A 12738-nucleotide genomic window follows, 5' to 3' on the forward strand; every position below is an offset into this window, starting at 1 on the left:
GACAGAATCATAAACCGAGGTCCCCATGATATAGGAGATCTATTTTGAGATAATAGATGCCCTAATCAACGCTGTGAAGTGAACAGAGTGGCTACTTGTATCCGCCCACAATGGCAGAGTACGTTTTTCTCATGAGGCCCTAGAGGACTCTGCCCGATAAATTAAGCACAAACTGGGCGAGGATAAGCATAAAGCTGACTTCTCTCTCTTAGATGCCAAGCGGTCTCACTACCGCAAACTTTATACCTCTTCAGATTTAAAGACAGCCTAAATCTCTATGAAAGCATATAAAAAACGGGCACGAAACAAAAACTGCGCCATCAACGTCCTAACTCTCACTAAATAGTGAACAAATGTAAAAGGACGATAGAGACCTGAGCTATTTGGTCCCATACAAAAACACAATTTATGCTTACCTGATAAATTTATTTCTCTTGTGGTGTATCCAGTCCACGGATCATCCATTACTTGTGAGATATTCTCATTCCCAACAGGAAGTTGCAAGAGGACACCCACAGCAGAGCTGTTATATAGCTCCTCCCCTAACTGCCATATCCAGTCATTCGACCGAAAACACGCAGAGAAAGGAGAAACCATAAGGTGCAGTGGTGACTGTAGTTTAAATGAAAAAATTACCTGCCTTAAAATGACAGGGCGGGCCGTGGACTGGATACACCACAAGAGAAATAAATTTATCAGGTAAGCATAAATTGTGTTTTCTCTTGTAAGGTGCATCCAGTCCACGGATCATCCATTACTTGTGGGATACCAATACCAAAGCTAAAGTACACGGATGGAGGGAGGGACAAGGCAGGTACTTAAACGGAAGGTACCACTGCTTGTAAAACCTTTCTCCCAAAAATAGCCTCCGAAGAAGCAAAAGTATCAAATTTGTAGAATTTTGAAAAAGTATGAAGCGAAGACCAAGTCGCTGCCTTGCAAATCTGTTCAACAGAAGCCTCATTTTTAAAGGCCCAAGTAGAAGCCACAGCTCTAGTAGAATGAGCTGTAATCCTTTCAGGAGGCTGCTGGCCAGCAGTCTCATAGGCTAAGCGGATTATGCTTCTTAGCCAAAAAGAAAGAGAGGTTGCCGAAGCCTTTTGACCTCTCCTCTGTCCAGAGTAGACAACAAACAAAGCAGATGTTTGACAAAAATCTTTAGTAGCTTGTAAGTAAAACTTTAAAGCACGAACCACGTCCAGATTGTGTAATAGACGTTCCTTCTTTGAAGAAGGATTAGGACACAAGGATGGAACAACAATCTCTTGATTGATATTCTTGTTAGATACCACCTTAGGTAAAAAGTCAGGTTTGGTACGCAGGACTACCTTATCCGTATGGAAGATCAGATAAAGAGAATCACATTGTAAAGCAGATAACTCAGAGACTCTACGAGCCGAGGAAATAGCTACCAAAAACAGAACTTTCCAAGATAAAAGTTTGATATCTATGGAATGAAGAGGTTCAAACGGAACTCCTTGAAGAACCTTAAGAACCAAATTTAAGCTCCATGGGGGAGCAACAGGTTTAAACAAAGGCTTGATTCTAACCAAAGCTTGACAAAATGCCTGAACATGTGGAACATCTGCCAGATGCTTGTGCAAAAGAATAGACAGAGCAGAAATCTGTCCTTTAAGGAACTAGCAGACAATCCTTTTTCCAAACCATCTTGGAGAAAAGATAATATCCTGGGAATCCTAACCCTTGGATTCACACCAATAAAGATATGTACGCCATATTTTATGGTAAATTTTCCTGGGGACAGGCTTTCGTGCCTGTATTAAGGTATCAATGACTGACTCGGAGAAGCCACGCTTTGATAAAATCAAGCGTTCAATCTCCAGGCAGTCAGTCTCAGAGAAATTAGATGTGGATGGTTGAAAGGACCCTAAAGTAGAAGGTCCTGTCTCAGAGGCAGAGTCCATGGTGGAAAGGATGACATGTCCACCAGATCTGCATACCAGGTCCTGCGTGGCCACGCAGGCGCTATCAAAATCACCAATGCTCTCTCCTGCTTGACCTTGGCAATCAGTCGAGGGAGCAGAGGAAACGGTGGAAACACATAAGCCAGGTTGAAAGACCAGGGCGCTGCTAGAGCATCTATTAGCGTCGCCTTGGGATCCCTGGACCTGGATCCGTAACAAGGAAGCTTGGTGTTCTAGCAAGACGCCATGAGATCCAGTTCTGGTTTGCCCCAACGATGAATCAATTGTGCAAACACCTCCGGATGGAGTTCCCACTCTCCCGGATGAAAAGTCTGATGACTTAAAAAATCCCAGTTCCCAGTTCTCTACACCTGAGATATGGATAGCTGATAGGTGGCAAGAGTGAGTCTCTGCCCAGCGAATTATCTTTGAGACTTCTAACATCGCTAGGGAACTTCTTGTTCCCCCTTGATGGTTGATGTAAGCAACAGTCGTGATGTTGTCCGACTGAAATCTGATGTACCTCAGAGTTGCTAACTGAGGCCAAGCCTGAAGAGCATTGAATATCGCTCTTCCAGAATATTTATTGGAAGGAGTGTCTCCTCCTGAGTCCATGATCCCTGAGCCTTCAGGGAGTTCCAGACTGCACCCCAACCCAGAAGGCTGGCATCTGTTGTTACAATTGTCCAATCTGGCCTGCAATAGGTCATACCTTTGGACAGATGGACCCGAGATAGCCACCAGAGAAGTGAATCCCTGGTCTCTTGATCCAGATTTAGTAGAGGGGACAAATCTGTGTAATCCCCGTTCCACTGACTGAGCATGCATAGTTGCAGCGGTCTGAGATGTAGGAGTGCAAACGGCACTATGTCCATTGCCGCTACCATTAAGCCGATTACTTCCATGCACTGAGCCACCGAAGGGCGCGGAATGGAATGAAGAACACGGCAGGAATTTAGAAGCTTTGATAACCTGGACTCCGTCAGGTAAATTTTCATTTCTACAGAATCTATCAGAGTCCCTAGGAAGGAAACTCTTGTGAGTGGGGATAGAGAACTCTTTTCCTCGTTCACTTTCCACCCATGCGATCTCAGAAATGCCAGTACTACGTCCATATGAGACTTGGCAATTTGGAAGTTTGACGCCTGTATCAGGATGTCGTCTAAATAAGGGGCCACTGCTATGCCCCGCGGCCTTAGGACCGCCAGAAGCGACCCTAGAACCTTCGTAAGATTCTTGGGGCTGTAGCTAATCCAAAGGGAAGAGCTACAAACTGGTAATGCCTGTCTAGAAAGGCAAACCTGAGGAACCGATGATGATCTTTGTTATCGGAATGTGAAGATAAGCATCCTTTAAATCCACTGTAGTCATATATTGACCCTCCTGGATCATAGGTAGGATGGTACGAATAGTTTCCATCTTGAATGATGGAACTCTGAGGAATTTGTTTAAGATCTTTAGATCCAAAATTGGTCTGAAGGTTCCCTCTTTTTTGGGAACCACAAACAGATTTGAGTAAAAATCCTGTCCCTGTTCCTCCTTTGGAACTGGATGGATCACTCCCATAACTAGGAGGTCTCGTACACAGTATAAGAATGTCTCTCTCTTTATCTGGTTTGCAGATAATTGTGAAAGGTGAAATCTCCCTTTTGGGGGGGAAGCTTTGAAGTCCAGAAGATATCCCTGGGATATAATTTCCAACACCCAGGGATCCTGGACATCTCTTGCCCACGCCTGGGCAAAGAGCGAAAGTCTGCCCCCTACTAGATCCGTTACCGGATAGGGGGCCGTTCCTTCATGCTGTCTTAGAGGCAGCAGCAGGCTTTTTGGCCTGCTTACCTTTGTCCCAGGTCTGGTTTGGTCTCCAGACCGTCTTGGACTGAGCAAAAGTTCCCTCTTGTTTGCATTAGAGGAAGTTGATGCCGCACTTGCCTTGAAGTTTCAAAAGGCATGAAAATTAGACTGTTTGGCCCTTGATTTGGACCTGTCCTGAGGAAGGGCATGACCTTTTCCTCCAGTGATATCAGCAATAATCTCCTTCAAACCAGGCCCGAATAGGGTCTGCCCCTTGAAGGGAATGTTAAGCAGCTTAGATTTTGAAGTCACGTCAGCTGACCATGATTTAAGCCATAGCGCCCTGCGCGTCTGTATAGCAAAACCAGAATTCTTAGCCGTTAGTTTAGTCAAATGAACAATGGCATCAGAAAACAAAGGAATTGGCTAGCTTAAGTGCCCTAAGTTTGCCAAGTATGTCATCCAATGGAGTCGCTACCTGTAAAGCCTCTTCCAGAGACTCAAACCAGAACGCCGCAGCAGCAGTGACAGGAGCAATGCATGCAAGGGGCTGTAGGATAAAACCTTATTGAATAAACATTTTCTTAAGGTAACCTTCTAATTTTTTATCCATTGGATCTAAAAAAGCACAACTGTCCTCGACAGGGATAGTAGTATGCTTTGCTAAAGTAGAACCTGCTCCCTCCACCTTAGGAACTGTCTGTCATAAGTCCCGTGTGGTGGTGTCTATTGGAAACATTTTTCTAAAAATAGGAGGGGAAGAGAACGTCACACCTGGTCTATCCCATTCCTTATTAATAATTTCTGTAAACCTTTTAGGTATTGAAAAAACATCAGTACACACCGGTACTGCATAGTATTTATCCAGTCTACACAATTTCTCTGGCACTGCAATTGTATCACAGTCATTCAGAGCAGCTAAAACCTCCCTGAGAAACATGCGGAGGTGTTCAAGCTTAAATTTAAATGTAGAAATATCAGAATCAGGCTGCATCATCTTTCCTGAGTCAGAAACATCACCCACAGACTGAAGCTCTCCTTCCTCAGCTTCTGCATATTGTGAGGCAGTATCAGACATGGTTCTTAAAGCGTCAGTATGCTCTGCATTTCGTCTAACCCCAGAGCTATCTCGCTTACCTCTAAATTCAGGTAGTCTGGTTAATACCACTGACAGTGTATTATCCATGACTGCGCCATGTCTTGTAAAGTAATCGCTATGGGCGCCCTAGATGTACTTGGCGCCATTTGAGCGGGAGTCCCTTGAGCGGGAGTCAAAGGATCTGACACGTGGGGAGAGTTAGTCGGCATAACTTCCCCCTCGTCAGATTCCTCTGGTGATAATTTTTTTTTTTTTAAAGACAGAATATGATCTTTATTGCTTAAAGTGAAATCAGTACATTTGGTACACATTCTAAGAGGGGGTTCCACCATTGCTTTTAAACATAAATATAAAAAACGGTACTGTGCCTTTAAGAGAAACAAATTTTGTCAAAATTTGAAAAACAGTGAAAAAAGGCAGTAAAATCAAACGAAATTTTTACAGTGTATGTAATAAGTTAACAGAGCATTGCACCCACTTGCAAATGGATGATTAACCGCTTAATTCAAAAAAACGGATCAAAAAAACGATATATAGACAATTTTTAACAGACACAACAAACTGCCACAGCCTGCTGTGGCCCTACCTTCCCCAATAAACGACTTTGGAAAGCCTTTGAGCCCTTTAGAGATGTCCTATAGCATACAGGGGACTCCTGAGGGAAGCTGGATGTCACAGTTTGAAATTTTAACTGCAACAACTGTAACTTTTATACTACAACAGCGGAAAGCCTCAGGAAACTGTTTCTAGGCACAATTTAAGCCAGCCATGTGGAAAAAACTAGGCCCCAATAAAGTTTTATCACCAAAGCATATATAAAAACGATTAAACATGCCAGCAAACATTTTATATTGCAATTTTATAAGGGTATTACCCCTGAGAGTAAGCATGATACCAGTCGCTATTAAATCACTGTATTCAGGCTTAACTTACATTAATCCGGTATCAGCAGCATTTTCTAGCATTTTCCATTTCTAGAAAAAAATTGTAACTGCACATACCTTATAGCAAAGTAACCTGCACGCCATTCTCCCGCTGAAGTTACCTCTCTCCTCAGACATATGTGAGAACAGCAATGGATCTTAGTTACAACCTGCTAAGATCATAGAAAACTCAAGCAGATTCTTCTTCTATTTACTGCCTGGGATAAAATAGTACAACTCCGGTACCATTTAAAATAACAAACTTTTGATTGAAGATAAAAAACTAACTATATTTCACCACTCTCTCTTACTACCTCCATGCGTGTTGAGAGTTGCAAGAGAATGACTGGATATGGCAGTTAGGGGAGGAGCTATATAACAGCTCTGCTGTGGGTGTCCTCTTGCAACTTCCTGTTGGGAATGAGAATATCCCACAAGTAATGGATGATCCGTGGACTGGATACACCTTACAAGAGAAGTGAAGTATAAAAGTCTGTAAAGACGTCTCACACAGGAAAACAGAGTGGAGTGATGGATAGATATATAGATTTAGGATCAGCAATGCACTTCTGGGAGCTAGCTGGTAATTGTTAATACACACCTATGTCTCTTGTCATTGGCTCACCAGATGTGTCCAGCTACATAGCAGTAGTGAATTGTTCCTCTGGAGCGGACACAACTATATGATTGGAGGGGTTAACAACTTAGTTATATGCAAGCAAAAGCGCAATCAGAAAATGATCTAACGTATTAGAGCACTTTTTATACATTTATGTATTTCAATCAGAGGAAAAGGGGAACAAAATAAATAGTGAAACAATTTTGCAGAGTTTGTTTCTTTTTTCTAAAAATAATTAAAGCTTTTAACTCCCCTTTAAGGAATATAGCTATAAAAATGAGGTAATTTATCAGGCTTAATCAGTTACTGCATATACTTTATCAAAACCAGTGGTGAATTGATGAGCACTCCAGGAACATGTACTTTCAAGTCTGAATAAATCCACATTTTGCGTCCAAATTTTATCATTACAATCCAAGTAATTCTGTCTAGTCTCGCCTGGTTTGACCAAGCCAGCACCCAACACTGTATCAGTCAGGCTAAAATCTAAATGTGAACGTTGGGTGCTTGCTTGCTTGGTCTAAATGTGAATGTTGGGTGCTTGCTGGCTTTGTCAAAATGTGAATGTTGGGTGCTTGCTTGGTCTAAATGTAAATGTTGGATGCTTGCTTGGTCTAAATGTGAATGTTGGGTGCTTGCTTTGTCTAAATGTGAATGTTGGGTGCTTGCTTGGTCTAAATGTAAATGTTGGATGCTTGCTTTGTCTAAATGTGAATGTTAGGTTCTTGCTTGCTTGGTCTAAAGTGAATGTTGGGTGCTTGCTTGCTTAGTCTAAATGTGAATGTTGGGTGCTTGCTTGCTTAGTCTAAATGTGAATGTTGGGTGCTTGCTTGCTTAGTCTAAATGTGAATGTTGGGTGCTTGCTTGCTTAGTCTAAATGTGAATGTTGGGTGCTTGCTTGCTTGGTCTAAATGTGAATGTTGGGTGTTTGCTTGCTTGGTCTAAATGTGAATGTTGGGTGCTTGCTTGCTTGGTCTAAATGTGAATGTTGGGTGTTTGCTTGCTTGGTCTAAATGTGAATGTTGGGTGCTTGCTTGCTTGGTCTAAATGTGAATGTTGGGTGCTTGCTTGCTTGGTCTAAATGTGAATGTTGGGTGCTTGCTTGCTTGGTCTAAATGTGAATGTTGGGTGCTTGCTTGCTTGGTCTAAATGTGAATGTTGGGTGCTTGCTGGCTTTGTCTAAATGTGAATGTTGGGTGCTTGCTTGTTCTAAATGTAAATGTTGGGTGCTTGCTTGGTCTAAATGTGAATGTTGGGTGCTTGCTTTGTCTAAATGTGAATGTTGGGTGCTTGCTGGCTTTGTCTAAATGTGAATGTTGGGTGCTTGCTGGCTTTGTCTAAATGTGAATGTTAGGTGCTTGCTGGCTTTCTCTAAATGTGAATGTTGGGTGCTTGCTTGGTCTAAATGTTAATGTTGGGTGTTTGCTTGGTCTAAATGTAAATGTTGGGTGCTTGCTTGCATGGTCTAAATGTGAATGTTGGGTGCTTTCTGGCTTTGTCTAAATGTTAATGTTGGGTGCTTGCTGGCTTTGTCTAAATGTGAATGTTGAGTGCTTGCTGGCTTTGTCTAAATATGAATGTTGGGTGCTTGCTTAGTCTAAATGTGAATGTTGGGTGCTTGCTTGGTCTAAATGTGAAGTGTGGGTGCTTGCTTGGTCTAAATGTGAATATTGGGGGCTTGCTGGCTTTGTCTAAATGTGAATGTTGGGTGCTTGCTGGCTTTGTCTAAATGTGAATGTTGGGTGCTTGCTGGCTTTGTCTAAATGCAAATGGTGTGTGCTTGCTGGCTTTGTCTAAATGTGAATGTTAGGTGCTTGCTGGGTTTGTCTAAATGTGAATGTTGGGTGCTTGTTTGCTTGTTCTAAATGTGAATTTTAAGTGCTTGCTTGGTCTAAATGTGAATGTTGCATGCTGGCTTTGTCTAAATGTGAATGTTAGGCGCTTGCTGGGTTTGTCTAAATGTGCATGTTGGGTGCTTGCTGGGTTTGTCTAAATGTGAATGCTGGGTGCTTGCTTTTCTAAATGTGAATGTTGGGTGCTTGCTTGGTCTAAATGTGAATGTTGGGTGCTTACTTGGTCTAAATGTGAATGTTGGGTGCTTGCTTGGTCCAAATGTAAATGTTGGGTGCTTGCTTGGTCCAAATGTAAATGTTGGGTGCTTGCTTGGTCTAAATGTAAATGTTTAGTGCTTGCTTGGTCTAAATGTGAATGTTGGGTGCTTACTTGGTCTAAATGTGAATGTTGGGTGCTTACTTGGTCAAAATGTAAACGTTGGGTGCTTACTTGGTCTAAATGTGAATGTTAGGTGCTTACTTGGTCTAAATGTAAATGTAAATGTTGGGTGCTTGCTTGATTATAAATACAAATGTTGGGTGCTTGCTTTTAAAGCAAAAGTTTTATATGACTTCAATCTTGTGTTTATGTTGCATAAAAATAAAAAATAACAAAAATTGACAACATATGTCAATCTTTTTTGGGTTTTTTGGTTTTGTTTATTTCAACAGAACTTCACTATACTTGATCTAAAGCATATCAATTAGTTGGTGACTAATGAATTTCATGGGTAGTAATCATGATGTTTTACATACAATCACTTTCTGTTTTACATAATGTCATCAAATCATTTGGTAAACATACCAGCGCAGTGCTTGAGCATTTACTTTCTCTAGATATGTCTCCAATGATCTACTGAAGGCAGATTCCATTACAGATTTGTATGTGCAAATATTGTATGAAAACTAATTGATGACACATGTAACTGTAAGGTAAGCAAATAGACAAATTCTCTTTCTGGCCAACCAGTTCAAATTTGTTGTAAGTGCAAAGAATTGGAAATTGTCAATGCTACCAAGTGAGGCACGTGATTAACAAAAAGAATATTCAATTATACTTAGCTTATTGCGTCAAGAAAAAAGACACACCGCAAAAAGTGTTGCAGAGGGAACTTAAAGGGACATAAAACCCCAAAAAATTATTTCATGATTCAGACAGATCATTCAAATTTAAACAACTTTCAAATTTACTTATATTATCTAATTTCCTTAATCCTTCCTTCTTGGTATGTTTTATTGAAGGTGTAGTAAGACACTACTGGGAGCTAGCTGATTGCCAATGACAAGAGGCATTTAATTTGGAGTTGGCAATCAGCAGCTTCTGAACCTATATAGGAGAATGGAAAAAAAAAAGTTTTTGTGTTTTTTTAAAGTTATTTAAAAATGTATGCTCTATATGAATAATGATAGAAAACAAATGTGGGTTTCATGTCCCTTTAAAGGTAATACGCTATCTTTTGGCTCCTACAAAGGCAGGCTATATCATACATCAGTGTTCATATCACAAGCATATAATTTTAGTCTGCACAACCAATAGGTTAAAAATATGCACAGTAGTGTGTAATCACTTTCATATATATATATATATTAGAAAACACTTACCACTTTTCCCCCAGACTTTTGGTCAAACGGTATCATTGTGATTTGCCTTGTCTCACGCTGATAAGTGCAGTAATGTTTGACCCAAGATGTTCCAAAATGTCCTAAAAGAAAAAAAACATATAAAGTACAGTCAACTAACGCCAAAAATGTTTAGTTTTATTACCGTTTTTTTTACCTTTCAACATTTTAACATGTCTCTATATTTTATAAATCTATATATTCATTATGTAATTGGTTACCCCCTCGTAAATCTTAACAGAACTGTTAAAAAAACAAAAAACATCTACTAACAAGTTGTTTACTTTGTGTAAATATTGGGCAGCTAATTATATTTTCTGTCCTATATCAAACAAAATAAACGAACAGACGGGAAGTAACAATTATGAAAACCACACATAATCTTATAAATACCAAAACTTAATCTCATGATTACCACAGCCAGTTTTATATTCACCACAAAATTATTTCATGCCTGCCACAGAAATGTACAAAAAATCTAGTCAGAAAGCAGAGCAATTAAATAAAGCAATAGCATGAAATGTAAATATTTTACCACCAATGAAAATGAACTACTGATCTGCATACAAGTTATGTTTGTTTATTTTCCTTAGACTTACTGTGGGGTTATAAATACAAATGGCATTGGTTGAAGAAAACTATTTTTATGAAGTAGTGAGTTAAACAATATGGTCCATCTCTTGACTGTTTTATTGCATTTGGTTTCTTTATTTCTCTTATGCTCAGCTTTGATCATATGACGTGTTTGCTAATGTTCTCAGAATATTTTTAAACCACTTTCTAAGTATAGACAACATACTAGCGAAAGGAAACTAACAATGCACTTTTTTTTTTTTTTTTTGGGGGGGGGGGGGGGAAATTAACCTATATGCCCAGAAGTTGAAATTAAACTTCAGGACAAATAAATAGCTGCTACAGTAGGACTAGAAGCAGAAACCTCTGGTGTTTCAAATGCCAACAATGATGAAAAATATCTTCTAAAAACTATGACCTACAACATGGCTGTCCTATGATTACATGTGATCAAGACATTTCTGCAGCTAACATATCAAGGGACATAGGCACCTTATATGTTACATATATATATATAGGTTTGTAGAGTTTGTTCCTCTCAACAGAGCTGTGTAATTTGTGTTGATCAGCCAGTCAGCACTTGGTACATAGGTATACAACATGCATAGTGTCAATTTAGATTAGCTTTTAACCATAAAAAAATCACATATATGTGTTTGTATGTATGTTTTTGAGTATGTGGGAATCGGGCTAATTTGGCCCAATGTAATAACAAGTTGGACATAAATCATCTACAATCAGTTTATGTTCCCCAGTATCAGAAAGTTACCAGTACTTTTATAATGCTATATCAATAAAATCCTTCAATGGAAAAAAAAAGTTCCTTTTACCACACAAAAGCCCATACACACAATTAGTAATGAGATACTGTTGAACAAAGCAACATGCATTGTTGATGAGATAAAATGTAAACCAAAGTTTAATATAACGGCACTGACATACTATGTCAGCTCTACCAGCACATTTATTTTAAATACTTATTGACATTTAGCAAAGAAAGAGAAAGTATACACTTATAGCACTCCTAGGTCTATAAATCAATTGAATCTAACTGGATGATACAAATTATTCCCTAAGGAATAAGTGGAAGGGGAGAAAACAGATTGCAAATTAAAATATAACTTTTATTGGGTTACGTTAAAAATAGGAATACACTTAAAATCACTCTTAAGCACCGATTTTCCTGATGTCAGCAGATCAGTACAAGTAAAGGTTATTGCTCCTAGTACTTTAGTGTTGAATATGTGCTGGAGTGAGGGCTGCTATATACTTATATCTGGAGATCTGATACACCAAATTCTTTGTGTCCAAAGTTACTAATTCTTATGTGAGAATTAAGTATATAATGTATTCTTTATGTCTCGATAGTAATATATCTTAGCGAAGCTTGGTTTGAATTAAACACTGGATATATAATTTTTAATATTTCTGTTTGTTGCCAAATGTGGTTATATATACCCAATTTATTATTTGGATTCTGAATAGAATCTCTTAACTCCGCTTTTAAGTATTAGCAGTTACCTACCAAAGGATTGAAGAGTAGGCTATTCCCTCCACAATATCAAAAGCTAACCTTCATAAATGCTTTTAAATTGTATCTGAATAATTGAACTTCATTATAATACAATTTTATCTTTATTGAGACAATGTATAATGTTGTTGTACTGAATAGACTTATGTGTATTTGGTTTCTCTGCGGTTGTAAATGACGACCGTTGCTGGTTGGTGTGCTTAAACTTTAATTACAAAAATTATGTTCTTTAGTCTCTGCACTTGAGCTGTATGTGCTTCCGACTTGTGAATCATACACAGTTTGTATATTATGAACGAACTTCGGTAAAGTTTGTCTGCTCACAGTTTCTTTAATATCAGTTTAAATAGCTCTCTGTGATGCGGCAGTTAAATAATCTTATATGTTGCAACACTGGAGCTTATCTGATCCTATCATCACAGAATTAATTGAGTACCCATCTGGATAAATCACAATGTACTGGTGATTAAATAATGTAGTTTCTTAGTATAATGAAACGTATCTGTTCTCAGTGACAACAGAGTTTAAACAGATAGACGTACAAACATTCCGCTTATGTTGTGAGTCTATTATAGAGTTATAACCTAATGTTCGTATCAATTTCCACACTTGCAGTAAATTATACTAGTCTGTGTACATTCCACCTTGCATACAAACAGGATTGCCCCAGAATAGGTTTATGCACTGCTCTGTTGTATAAGCTGTATTGACGGCGAAAATTATGCATACGTGATCAAGCTGCACATACTCATCTAACCCAAAGCTAATATGATAGCGCTCTGAATATATTTTATGCACCTTAGTTTTGTAAAATACGGCTAT

The 12738-nt window shown here is 39.1% G+C and overlaps 1 protein-coding gene across 2 annotated transcripts in view; it reads right to left on the reverse strand.

Moving 5' to 3' along the window:
• ARHGAP26 (Rho GTPase activating protein 26) overlaps positions 1–12738 on the reverse strand; it is a 1495203-nt gene that overhangs the window by 974294 nt on the left and 508171 nt on the right. For both annotated transcript variants that reach the window (XM_053717161.1, XM_053717160.1), the window contains exon 9: positions 9795–9895. In XM_053717161.1, the coding sequence (XP_053573136.1) occupies positions 9795–9895 (101 nt within the window). The remainder of the gene's footprint in view (positions 1–9794; positions 9896–12738) is intronic.

The sequence above is a fragment of the Bombina bombina genome, chromosome 6 (assembly GCF_027579735.1).
Source record: "Bombina bombina isolate aBomBom1 chromosome 6, aBomBom1.pri, whole genome shotgun sequence".
Lineage (NCBI taxonomy): Eukaryota > Metazoa > Chordata > Amphibia > Anura > Bombinatoridae > Bombina > Bombina bombina.